Source organism: Corylus avellana, chromosome 1 (genome assembly GCF_965113065.1).
Source record: "Corylus avellana chromosome 1, dhCorAvel1.hap1.2, whole genome shotgun sequence".
NCBI classification, from domain to species: Eukaryota; Viridiplantae; Streptophyta; class Magnoliopsida; order Fagales; family Betulaceae; genus Corylus; species Corylus avellana.
The window spans coordinates 3,548,600-3,561,414 of NC_142490.1; the positions used below are offsets into that span (position 1 = coordinate 3,548,600).

A 12,815-nucleotide genomic window follows, 5' to 3' on the forward strand; every position below is an offset into this window, starting at 1 on the left:
TAGAATAACAAAAAAATGGTTAAATATAAGTTTCCTAATCGATCAATTGTTTTTTTTAAAAAAAAAAAGTCTTATGAACTATTTTCAGAAGAAAAAAAAAAAAAAAAAAACCATGAATTGACAGATGTGACACTTAGATATATCAAACTACAATTTTATTGCAATTAAGCCACTTTTTTGTCCTTCTTCCAAAAATACCCCTATTTTCTTTTTAAAAAAATTAATGAATTTATTAAAAAAATTAATTTTTGATTAAATACTAAAATACATATAGTAAGGTTCAATTCGTATGGAAAGAATTTGCATAAAATTTTGATTTAAGAAAATAGATTGAGGTATTTTTGGAAGAATGATAGAAAAGTGGTTTAATTGCAACAAAATAGTAACTAGTTTTATGTATCTAAGTGTCACGCTTATCGGTTTATAGGGCAAAATCAAAAACAGTTGTTAATTAGTTGAGGGGGCTAAGCTATATTTATCCCAAAAAAAAAGAGTGTCGGGTTCTTGGTAAAATTGAAAGTCTAATTAATTAATTACTGTCTTTTTTATGCTTTTAACTTGATAGATTTGTTGAATCATAGGATGATTATATCCTAGCGATGATCATTAAACGATTATTTTCAGTTCCTCTATATATATATATATATATATATATATATATATTATCTCCAAAATTTACATAAAATAAGAAAGAATTTCCCAAACAGACAAGAAATTACTTAGAAGCCATCTTTTGTAACTAAAAATATTATATATTGAGTCGTCAAAGTACTCGACCCATCGAACCAAAAGGTTGTCTATTCAAAAACTTAGCTATATTAAACCTTTTCATCCCATTTTAGTAACTTTATAAAAAGCCCATCAATTGTTCAACGTTGTAGTGCGAGGGTAATCAAATACTCCTTTCTTGCTTTATATGCATTTGGTTTGTATGACTTTATCATTAAAAATAATCTTCATATTCATATGGCCTAATAATTTTTCATAATATGAATTACACATGAAAAATGAAACTTTAGAACCATGTTTTTACAATTAATTAGTTAGTGAGTCGCGATTCAAAGCACACGGCGTGCTACATTGAATATAGTTTTTTGCGGTAACTGGGCTAAACAGCGGCCCCAACTGTGACTCAGCCCCTTCAACTACCAACTCTGTAAGCTTGCATCTTGTTAGCTCGGTCCTATCGACGGATTTGGGGGAAGTTGGGTCGGTTGTTGCAGGACATACGGTTGGTGAGAAGGACCATGGGGGAACGATCGAGGTAGTGCCCATCTGCATGGAAGGATCAACAGAGTTGATGGAGGTTACCAGAGGAGGCAAGAGGTGGTGAAACTTCTTAATGGACTGAGGCTTCTGCCTACCCTTGTTGCTAGCGACCTCATTCAAGAGGTTAGTAGAGATTCTCACTAGGGTGAGCAAAATCCGCTCCACCTTCTGGGAGACTCGGTGAAGGCATTGGCTCGGTCGCTTCTCGTTGGCGCGGGTGACGGGGTGATGGAGCTTGGGATGAGGCTAGAAGGTCCAACCACCAGGGCAAGGAGCTAGCTCGCCTACGCGAGGATTCCAAGGAGATTCAACTAAAGCTACAGGCCCTCTTGCAGTTTCTTTGTGGCGTCGAACTCCTCTCTGTCATTTTTTTTTTCTTTGCAATTCCTTGGATTATATATAAAATATATAATTGTTGTTAGTGTATACTTTAATTAAGCATAATTTTAGGTTGATTTATTGTAGTTATTTTATATTAATATTTTTATATTGTAAATAAAAGTTGATATTTATAAGTTAGTATGATTGAATGAATAGTAAGAAATTTGTACAAATCCAAATGTCGTTTTTAACCAAAAAAAAAAAAAAATTATGCCGAAACAAACGGGTCTTACATTCATGTACTAACACGTGGCACGTGGATCATGATCATGGAAAATGAGTTTCAGACCGCCACAGATGCTATATATACTCACCATTAACGAACGAAACCCAGTTGGGCTCTTTGCGTTCAGAATAATGGCTCTCTCTCAAACATTTTCGTCCTGACAACAAATGGTACGTTCTACGATGGTCATTGTAACCCTGGTTGGATGCTTCTGTTTTTCCTTTTTGTTTGGCTGCCGAGAAAACATAGGAAACAGATAACAAAGGAAATGATTTGTTTTCTGAAATTTGAATCTTATGAGTTTATGTTTTTTGCTTTACCCCAAAATGAAAAACCCATCTTCTTGATCTCATTTCAACTTTTGATGGCTCATGTAGGCTCAGATTTTTGTTTCCTTACATTATAACAGAGAATTTGTCATACAATTTCTAAATTATTATTTTCTTACATTTTCTCTGCATCCAAACGATTTTGATTACTATAATGTGATTAATTTTAATTTTTGGTAAAATGTTTTTTTATTGATTTTTTTTTTTAAAGTTGTTCATGGGTATAACTTTCTTTTCTTTTTTGTTTGATTTCACGTTAAATTGCAGGAAGAAGGAATGGGAATGAGAAATATCACTTTTGAAGGTCATTTTGATGGAAAAAGAAAAAACCTTTTAGCTTTAATTGTTATATGACACATCATGAAGTTAGAAACTGATAGTTCTCTTGTGATTCTGACGGTTACATGATCATAATTTCTTGAGCTATGAGCTTAAATTTGATTGTAGTAATTGGTTAGCTGAAAATATTTTGTGGGTTTGTGAAAGTTTGGGTATATTATGTTGGAGGGTCCATTTTTGTAGGTTTTGTGGGTTTTTCTATCCTTCTGTGAAAGTTTGTGTATATTATGTTGGAGAGTCTATTATCGTGTAAACATTTGGTTATTAACATCAGAGGTTGGAGGGAAAGTTAAAGAGGCTATTCGGTTTGTAATGGATCATAGTAATTCAGAGGAAAGTGATTTAATTGTTGATTTGGAAAGAGGTGGGACGACAAGCGAAGATGATGGAGTTAAAGACTTGAATGTAGGTGGTAAGCATGCAAGGAAAATGCTGGGTAGGCTGAGGAGTGGAAAAATTGGTTTTGATAGATCAGTGAGGGATATGGATGGATTAGGTTCAAGCAAGAATGTATTACACTATAGTGAAAATTTGGAGATATTGATCGGTAATGTGGATGGAAAGGCAGCGGCGGGTATGATGGAGATGGAAATGGAAAAAGAGAAGAGGAAAAAGACGAGTTCTAAGAAGCCTCCCAAACCGCCCCGTCCTCCTAAGAGTCCATCATTGGATGCCGCCGATATAAAGTTGGTCAGAGAAATTTCTGAGCTTGCGAGATCAAGGCGTGCAAGAATTGAACAAAGGCAGGAGATGAAGAAAAAGAGAGCGGATAAGGCATCATCCTCAAATGCTAACCTTATTGCGTTTGTAATCACCATTCTCTTCTGCTTTGTGATAATCTTCCAAGGTAATGTTCTCTCTCTAATAACGGTTACCACTTTGGAGATTTATTAGGTTGTCCATGATTGAATTTTACTTATTTATTTTTGCTATTCATGTCACTGTAATAAAAGGCCGTCACTGAATCAGCATTATTAATAGCATTTTCATGATAATGTTTTGGAGGAGAAGATAAACACAATTATATTAGTTTTACTTAAGTGCTCTGCTCACTCTTCCTGTCACTGCTAGCACATTGGACACACATCCCCGTGTTTCTCTATCTTTTTTATTTATCTCCTGTTCAAGGATGCTTTTGCTGTTTAATTCAAGTAGTGATCCCAATTTTACCATAGGGTAATACTATTCTATCCTTAGAATTGAGGATGGACATATAAAAAGCTATTCTACTGCACAAGATTGACAATACTGCAAAGGAAGATATTGGTAATATTCCTAGCAAGTATATATAAAAGTTATAAACAAGAAACTTCTGGTGGTTCCAAGTACTTAAGGAATATGAGGGCTGTGTATATACTTGTATTTTTCCTTGCTTATATTTGCCTTCCCTTAAGTATTGTGATGTCTCTCCTTATTGTCAACTTTCAGGTTTCTTGGGTTCTCGTGTGTGATGCGTCTAGAAGCATTCATCCTCAAATTACACCAAGTAGATTCCTGTATACCTGCTTCTTGACCCTTTTATACTTTTTCTCCCTTATGTTATTTGGGGTTGCCTAACCAGTTTGTCTTACTATTAGATTTCATGTTTGGATGATATCTCATACAACCATCACCATTACTTGATTACTAGTGATAAGTAGAAATGCTACTTATTTCAAATATCTTTGTTAGATAGCTGCAAAAGTAGCTTTCTTATTATATATGTATGTGGTTTAAACAAAATAATGAGATTTACCAAACAATGACAAAATTAAGAAGGCGGAATTCACTTCATGTTCTCTCTCTCTATCTCTCTCTCGGGGAATGATCAAGGTTTAGTCTCCACAAATTTCCAGAGAGTGCAATATGTAGATGATGGTGTGATTCAAGTGGAATACTTGAACACCCTTCTGCAAGTGAACCAATTGACCTGACCATAGGTTTCCTGCGTATGTTGCCCTCTTTCAATTACAACTTTTGATGTAGAAAAATTCCTGTGCAATTAATAAATTCATTTTGAGTAAGATCTTATGCTGAGTCTTGCACTCATGTAAAGCAGGTGTTTGGTTCTTGTTTTCTACAAATAGTGGATGTTGTTGAAGGATGAGAAATTTGCAATTAGTAGGTAACTTATCCTTGGAGTAGGTCTCCAAGGGCATCAACGGCAGTTGGTATGTTCGATTTCATACAGCTGCAGAAAAATCTTAAGTTTTGTTCAGCTTTTGTAAACTTGCAGAAAATCTAAATTTTGTTATCTTCCTCTTAGAAAAATCTTAACTTTTGTGGTCTTTGGGTCCTGCTATGTTTTGTGCTACACAATGTTTACTTCTACTTTATGGTGGAGTCTCTAACAATGTATGTGGATACAGGCCTTTTGAGCAGGGTCTGCTGGAGCTCTGAATCCTGATTTGGCCTATTTGCTGAAATTGGCCTGTGTGCAGCAGTCTGGCAGAGCTGCATTCAAGGATTCTGGTCATAGGCTTGCAGAACAATTACATGGTATCAATTTTAGGTGGATATGTGATGCCCAAAGGCTGTTGTCATGCGGCAGAGACATGGAATTGGAAGGAGGAATTTCCAAATTCTGCAACACTGGCAATATGGTGGTGTGATTCAAATGGAATACTTTGACACCTCTTCACTGACTCTTTGAGTTTCCCAAGTATGTTGCTCTCTTCCGATGACAACTTTTGATGTAGAAAAATGTCGTCAATTACTAAATTCATTTTGAGTAAGGTCTTATGATGTAGAAAAATGTCTGCAATTACTAAATTCGTTGTTTACTTCCACTTGATGGTGGAGTCTCTAACAATGTCTGTGGGTCATCTATAGGTCTTTCGGGTAGGGTTTGCTGGAGCTCTGAATCCTGTTTCGGCCTATTGCTGAAACCGGCCTATGTGCGTCCATCTGGCAGAGTTCTTAATCTCATATGGACCGAATTCACAAGAATTCTAGTCAGAACATGCAATGTCCGAAGGGAGGAGGATTTTTTTTGTTTTCCGTCGTCCACTCTCGAGAGAATGTAATGGCATCAGAAACCATATCATGTATTAAAGAATATGATTTTCACTTTCACATACCATGTTAAATGCCAAGGGTTTTGGAAACAATTTATAAGTGCTATCCCAGTAGGTATCAAAGAAACCTAAAAATGATTCAAGAATCTAGTCACTACAAAAGGAGCATGCAGCAGCAACAAGGCCGTTTAACTAAGTTCAGTACGTCCGTGAAATTGTTCAAAGAAACTACAAACATTAAGACAATGAAACTCCTCAAAACTGAAACAATTCCATGTGCAAGTACCGAGCCGTAATGATCTCCAGCAGACAAACCATCTTGGTCTTAATCTTCAAAGGACTAGCTACCGTATAAGTAATTAGGATTTTACAGGCTCAGCTCGAGGCCTCCATAGTCCCACCCTATACTTGTGGGCGTATTTCAATATCAGCTTCCTCTGCAGCACAAAAATCAAATGTCAGAATTTAAGAAAGCTCAAGTGGAGTAATCATGTCTAATGTCATGAAACCATTCCATAAATTTAACAAAGCCTCTCATCCTGACTAAAAGTAAGCATAGAATGCTAGAAAATGAGAGATATACACGAGACCTGATCATACCATACTTTTGTGAAATTAGTTCACCATTCCATTAGGTTTTGAATAAGATCTATGGAAAAGAATTTATTAGTGACTACTACTAACTCAATGTCGTACACTGTAATAGACCATACTGTTGTTATATGCATCTAATAAGAGAACCATAAGCACAGAATATGATGAAACAATACCGGACCAAAAACACCACAGTTGTATTTTCAAAACCATCATAAATAAAGCAGTCCTTAGTTTTGGCAGACAAACGGGGTCCTATATTCCACGGATCAATGACAACCAGATCCTCATAATTCAGAGATAGAAAAATGATACCAACATATCTAGATGACATGATAATTTGTGAAACTTCACACTGACAAATGTCAAGCTGAGATTTCAGTCAAAAGCCACATACATACTAAATGCAGATCAAGTTACCATAATAGATAAATTGAAGAAAAATAATCAGCAGCAAAATTGAAATTATTACCATTGATAAACCAACATGCTCCATCAACACTATAACCCATAACACTTGCATGAAATCTAAGGCAAAAATATATTATTCAGAAAGATAACAGTTGTTGCAACTGCAATAGAAAATTGGCTGCATACATGAAAATCCCATAAACTCTCGTTGACAATAGAGGAGTACTAGTTGCAGGTAACTCAAAGATAGAGATAATGAAACAAACTTATATTTTTACCAACATATACTCCATCCTCTTCAGCAACTCATCAAAAAGATAGCAAAATAATATCTTAAACAGTTATTAATTATTATGTTCCAATGGTGAAAGTGGAGTTTAGCAAAGATTATACCAGTTCCTTTATATCCTTTTGCCAATCTAATACCATGAAAACAATCGAGAAATAGTTCATTGTGATTTTACATTGATTAAAACAAGCTAATATAGCTATTCTCTTGGGGACCAATTACAGAAAATCTTTCGGACAAAAATTATGCATCAGAGTAAATAATTTGTGGCCAAACTAGAAGCATCCTTGCAGTATATCAGCCTACTGAAGCCATAAAAAGGTAAGGTTTCAGTTTAGAAGCAAGCTCCAGCTTGATAAGCATGTATGGCAGGAAAAAAAGATAATTTGTTAATTTAGGAATAACCTTTCTTGTTCTTTTATATGTTAAACCTTATTTGCTGACTTAGAAGTAACATTACTAACAGAGTAACCATAAATTTCTGCATTCAAACTTCACAGTGATATTCCCAAGTCATCAAAGTTACAGTTGAACAAACAAATACATCAGAAAACACAATTATGATGAAACTCAAACTCATATTCACACAGGAATGCATGCAGACACATTCTTTGACAGGGAAAAGTAGAGAATTTGTAGTGGTTACCTGTTGGCATGGTATGCCAAGTTTCTTGAGCCTCAGAGTGCGAGTGACAAGCAGCTTCTGGAAGTCACCAATTTCAGATTCAAGCTTAGCCACATGGGATTCGACCCCTTTACCTATTCCCTTCAAAAATTCTGGTATGCCAACCTTTTCTGCAACAGTAACCAGAGCCTCAAAATCAATTGTAATATCTAATTTACTAAAAACTCTAATTGCTCTGATGGAAATAAAAGAAAAAGTTATCAACTTCTTGATGCAAATATTTGTATTTAGAGGCATGAGAAAATAACACTTCTCCCCATCTCAGCCAAATATAACTATTTTCCCTTAATATAGGCAATATTTTTCAAATTTTAGGAAACCCAAATAAATAAAAAAGAATAGTATGTTCAATTTCTTTCTTCTTTTCTCATAACCTCATATATTCTCAGAAACCAACCAAAGGCCAATGCTCACTTTGATTGCTAGGAAAGGGAATGAAAGGTTGTATCTATTGTCCAAATATCAGACCCCAGTAGGCACCAAGCTCTACTCTCATACAGCCATTTATCTCAGTTGATGTATAATTTTCATTACTAGAAAAACCTAAACAACATTAATCATAAGATCATAAGACCATCCTTTTCTTTCTTTAAAATGCTAATCAATTTTCTGAGCAACCAAAGGGAAGTAAAGAATACATAACACAACAGAAAAATCAAAAGGCTTGATATTACCTTTTACAGCTATTTAGCATGCTAGAGGCAAGTTTCTCATTTATGGAAGAGCCCAAACAACATAAATCATTATACCCAGAATTTATTTTCCGTTTTCTTAAAATTTTCTAAGCAACCAAACAAAACTAGAAAATACAACAGAAATCAAAACAGTCAATCTTAGGCATAGACACCCATTTGGCTGAGTAGCATTACTTTTGATAGGTAATCAAGCGTATATTAAAAAAGAGTGAAGCACCCATGAGTACCCCGGAAATATATACAAGGACACCAAGTAAAAACAAAAGCAAGAAAAACAAAGGAAACACACAAAGCAGCCCAAAACAGACACGGAACCCAAAACCCAACAACCCAAAAACCCACAAGGAACCCTACATGGCTGGAATTGCATTTTCATTTCTACAATAACCTAAACAACACAAATCCCAAAACCCAAAATCTCTTTTCCCTTTCCAATCTTTCCTTCAACTTTCCTGGCAACTACAACAAAATTACAAAACTTGACAACAAAAACAAATCAAAATGTTCATCCTTAAAGCCTCACACAGCAATTTGGCTTAAACAGCACAAACTACACAACCCAATATTTTCTTTCTTGGAAACCAAACAGAGAGAAAATTGTGTAATGGATAGTGTGTTAAACCCTCAGAAAAACCTTACCTACATATAGTGATGATTTGGAGAAGAATCTAGAGAACCCAGGAGTTGGATGTGGCTGCTGTGACATTGAAATCACCCTTGTTTTGAAGAATATCTGCCTCCACGCCATCGTCTTCCACCTGCACTAGTCTACTCCGAAGCACAACACAAAACAGAGTCACAAGCTCAAATCTAGGCAGATGAAAACTGCTGAATTTAATGGCCCTTCTATATGTGAACGGTCTACCGTTTAATGTCTGGATTTTATAAAAGATAGATAGTTTAACTTAGGCTCCGTTTGTTTCGGTGTAAAATGTTTTCTATTAGAAAATGTTTTCAGTGAAATCATTTTTCAGATAAAAGATTTTGCTGAAAACATTTTCTGGCATTTGGCTCATACAAAAAATCAGAAAATATTTCTTATATTTGCATTCAATCATATTAACCTATAAATATCAATTTTTATTCACAGCATAAAAATATTAATATAAAGCAACTAAAAAAATCAACCTAAAAATTATGTTTAATTAAAGTATATACATATTGGCTAACCATGATCCCATCAAATTTGAACTCAAGACACGAATGATCCCATCAAATTTCTCTATTTCCTAAACAAAAACTAAAAGCAACACAAAATATATAAATCATACTAGTGCTTAGGCTGCTTAGCAATTGGAAGCTCTTACCAGCTGCTTCAAATTTTTTGGCGGTCAATATCCCGCCATGTGAAATTAAAGTTAGCTTAATATGCCTCTTATGAGGAGAAAGAGACTATTTGTCAAATTTTCCTATATTATAAAAGTGCTCAATAAACAGCTACCACGAATGACAGTAAGGTCCCGGGCATTTGGAATAATCCTTGATGCCAATCTTTCATCCCATAGGCCTAAACCTGATTCAAGACTCCAAGCCCCATGATTCCATTAACTGGGTCAATGATTTGATTATCCAAAACCTGAGGTGTTAGGACAATACCAAAATTAGGTCCATTTTTTCCTCAAACATAGCTGACATCCTTAACACTTGGCTTCCTCAAACCGTCTTGCATGTTTTCCATTAATGATCAAGTTCAAAGGATTTAGGAGCACCCAAAGAACAGAAAAAACATCATTCGTTTTTTAACAATTCTAATGCCAACACATCCACATACATAGCAAATTGTCAATTCTCTAATCAATCCAACTAATCTTACTGTCATTACAAATACCTGAGTTTTAATTTCTGCTAGTGTTAGGCAAAAAACCACTGATGTTCCAGACTCAATACAATACAGATTACTTTCAAAACGAAGGCTGAATCAAAACCACACCCACAAATCCCCCCTCGCTTACGGTACGTTCGAAATACCCCTTTTTACTCATAAATATGGAATGCCCAAAAACCGGAATCCAAAAACATAGAGAAATCGATCTCAGAGAGAGAAATCGGTGAGAGTGAAAGTGAGAAAAATCGAAGCGAGAGAGAGATAGAGAATAGCATAAATATAGAGAGAAGTACGAGAATGGGCTGCGGGAGAGACGGGAGTACCTGAGATGCGATAACCCCAACGGCGACGGCGAAGGGAAAATCAGAAGCCTAATCCGGAGAGAGACGAGAGTACCGAGAGATAGGAGTATGCGAGAGAGAGAGAGAGAGAGAAGGAGACTTTGAAGTTGAGCGAGAAGAAGAAGAAGGTCGGGTGTGTGTGAGGGATGAGCAGCTCGACTGTGAGGGGGGAAAATCGTTTACGGAAATAAAAAGAAACCATTTGCATGATTAAAGAATTTTAGTTTTACTAAACATCGAAAAATAACAAAAAATAAAAACAAAAATGTTTTAAGTCGAACCAAATAAAAAATAAAAAAATAAAAGGGGAAACTTTAGAAAACCCCCCTGAACTTCTAGCTAATTTGAAAAACCCTTACTGAATTTTCAAAACTCTCATTTAGGCCTCCTGAACTTTGGTTTTCTCTCACTTTGGACCATTTTAACATTAAACTACGTTGTTTTGGATGTTTTATACACATTTTACCCTTCCCCAAAACTACGTCGTTTTGTGTCTTAAAATTACAACACTTACACAGCCCAAAACGACGTCGTTTTAAGCATTAATTTTTATTTTTTTTTAAAAAGCCAAAAAAAAAGGAAAAAAAAAAAAAAACCGGGGTGGCTTCAACCAACCCCTTGGCCAAAATGGGGTGGCCGAACCACCCCATTTTTGGCCAAGGGGGTGGTCCGGCCACCCCCAAAAGGCCAAAAAAAAAAAAAAACAGGGGGGGGGGGGGGGGGGGGGGGGGAGGAAGGGGGATGGGGTGCATTTGGGGTGGCCGGACCACCCCCAAAGGGCTGGGGGTGGTTTCGGCCACCCCATATATATATTTTTTTTTTTGGCCAAGGGGGTGGATGGGAGTGGTTCGACCACCCTCAGATCGGCCAGGGGGTGGCTGGTGGTTTCGGCCACCCCATATATATATATTTTTTTGGCCAAGGGGGTGGCCGGACCACCCCCAGATCGGCCAGGGGGTGGTTGAAGCCACCCCCGATTTCCCTCCTTTTTTCTTTTTTTAATTTTTAATTTTTAATTTTATTTTTAATTTTGCTTTTTTTTTAAATAATAATAATAATAATTAATGCATAAAACGATGTAGTTTTGGGCTGGGTAGGTGTTGTAATTTTAGGACACAAAACGACGTAGTTTTAGGGAAGGGCAAAATGGGTATAAAAAGTCAAATTGTTTGACTTTAACGTTAAAATGGTCCAAAGTGAGAGAAAACCAAAGTTCAGGGGGCCTAAGTGAGAGTTTTGAAAATTCAGAAAGGGTATGTCAAAACGGCTGGAAGTTCAGAGGGGCTTTCTTAAGTTTCCCCAAAATAAAAAACGGAATAAATATATTATAATAAAAATAAAAATAAAAATTATAAAACTAGTGCAATTTGCTGCTGCTATCAGGCTGTGTAATATGCTTCCTAATTTTCTTGAATTTGCAGGGCAAAACTAAGAAGGATAATCCCATATACCGGAAAGAAGACTAGATGATTCCAAGAAATTGACTAGTTTTTCACTAGACAAAGCAGAATGGGGGTTGGTTTGGGTCATGGCATTGGTCCCTCCCAATCCTTTAAATTATTCACATTAAGAGATACACGTATATTTAAGTATGGCCAAACTTTAATTGTTTGGCCCAATTCGATTAAAATGCTTGACCTACCCATTAAAACGCTTGGACCTACCGTTAAAAAGACTTGGCATACCCGCCAATTAGCAATCATCTATCTCGTGATCATCCATGTTTTGCGTTTCCATACGCTTGGTTGACTTTGCAAGTCTTCCATGGTCATGTTTTACGCACTGCGTTCGTGGTAGGAAATTTCTCATTCGAAACCTATCCATGCCAACCACAATCATGAACACCAACCATGAAAACTAATGAACATCAATCCTAAGAAGATGCTAAACTTTGATACCAACTGAAGTCGTAAATGACAAGAATGGTTCTGACATCGTAGGCTATTAATGTGAAACTGTCAATTGAAGTTGAAAGGAATCTCATGAAGAGGAAGAGAAAAAAAAAATATGGTAAAAAAAAACTCTACCCACCCCAAGGAAAAAGATGATTACTTTGAATATGAAGAAAGATTATTCTCCAATTGAAGTACTGAATTAAGCCCACAAGTTAGGTTAAAATAGGTGAGGAAACCTGAATTTTTGCTAAAAACAACAAAATTATAATTATTATATAAAATCAAAATAAGGATTCAACAAAAATTTTGGTGAAATATGGTAATAAAATTCCTACCAAAACGAGAAAATAAATATTTCTCAAAATGACAAAAAAATAACTTCAAAGAGTTATTCATGTGGGAAAACTGTAGATTTTTAGCCCGAAAACAACACTTACTGAGCAACCTGATGCCAATGACTTACGCTCCGAAAAGAGCTTTATAGACGGGAGAATTATGTGTGATTTCGATACTTATAGTCAAAGTTATACCTAATTTACT

The 12,815-nt window shown here is 35.8% G+C and overlaps 2 protein-coding genes across 5 annotated transcripts; one reads left to right on the forward strand and one right to left on the reverse strand.

The window, feature by feature from the left end:
• The first annotated feature begins 1,946 nt into the window (after positions 1–1,946).
• LOC132171196 (uncharacterized) lies at positions 1,947–5,444 on the forward strand. Of its 3 annotated transcripts, none has more exons than XM_059582451.2 (5): positions 1,948–2,046; positions 2,473–3,391; positions 3,973–4,030; positions 4,893–5,185; positions 5,356–5,444. In XM_059582451.2, exons 2-3 carry the CDS (start codon positions 2,857–2,859, stop codon positions 3,993–3,995), a joined length of 558 nt encoding a protein of 185 aa, XP_059438434.1. In that variant the 5' UTR covers positions 1,948–2,046; positions 2,473–2,856; the 3' UTR covers positions 3,996–4,030; positions 4,893–5,185; positions 5,356–5,444. The 3 variants fall into 3 exon arrangements, with proteins under 3 accessions (XP_059438432.1, XP_059438434.1, XP_059438433.1); XM_059582450.2 differs by having other exon boundaries at positions 1,950–2,046; positions 3,973–4,040; XM_059582449.2 differs by lacking the exon at positions 3,973–4,030 and having other exon boundaries at positions 1,947–2,046.
• A 105-nt stretch (positions 5,445–5,549) lies between these two features.
• On the reverse strand, positions 5,550–10,567 carry LOC132171197 (uncharacterized). 2 transcript variants are annotated; one of them, XM_059582452.2, is made up of 4 exons: positions 10,363–10,567; positions 8,854–8,982; positions 7,481–7,629; positions 5,550–5,977 (listed from the first exon to the last, which is right to left on the reverse strand). In XM_059582452.2, the coding sequence occupies exons 2-4, from the start codon at positions 8,960–8,962 to the stop codon at positions 5,900–5,902; spliced, it is 336 nt and encodes a 111-aa protein (XP_059438435.1). In that variant the 5' UTR covers positions 8,963–8,982; positions 10,363–10,567; the 3' UTR covers positions 5,550–5,899. The 2 variants fall into 2 exon arrangements, with proteins under 2 accessions (XP_059438435.1, XP_059438436.1); XM_059582453.2 differs by lacking the exon at positions 10,363–10,567 and adding an exon at positions 10,043–10,356.
• Positions 10,568–12,815: the final 2,248 nt, after the last annotated feature.

Bases quoted from the DNA above. Each gene is read 5' to 3' on its own strand.
- LOC132171196 (XM_059582449.2), top strand. From the start codon at position 2,857: ATGGATCATAGTAATTCAGAGGAAAGTGATTTAATTGTTGATTTGGAA. The intron at 3,392-4,892 runs GTAATGTTCTCT...ATGTGGATACAG, and splicing joins CTTTGTGATAATCTTCCAAG to GCCTTTTGAGCAGGGTCTGC.
- LOC132171197 (XM_059582452.2), bottom strand. From the start codon at position 8,962: ATGGCGTGGAGGCAGATATTCTTCAAAACAAGGGTGATTTCAATGTCA. The intron at 7,630-8,853 runs GTAAGGTTTTTC...TTACTGTTGCAG, and splicing joins CAAATCATCACTATATGTAG to AAAAGGTTGGCATACCAGAA. The intron at 5,978-7,480 runs GTAACCACTACA...TTTGTGCTGCAG, and splicing joins TTGGCATACCATGCCAACAG to AGGAAGCTGATATTGAAATA.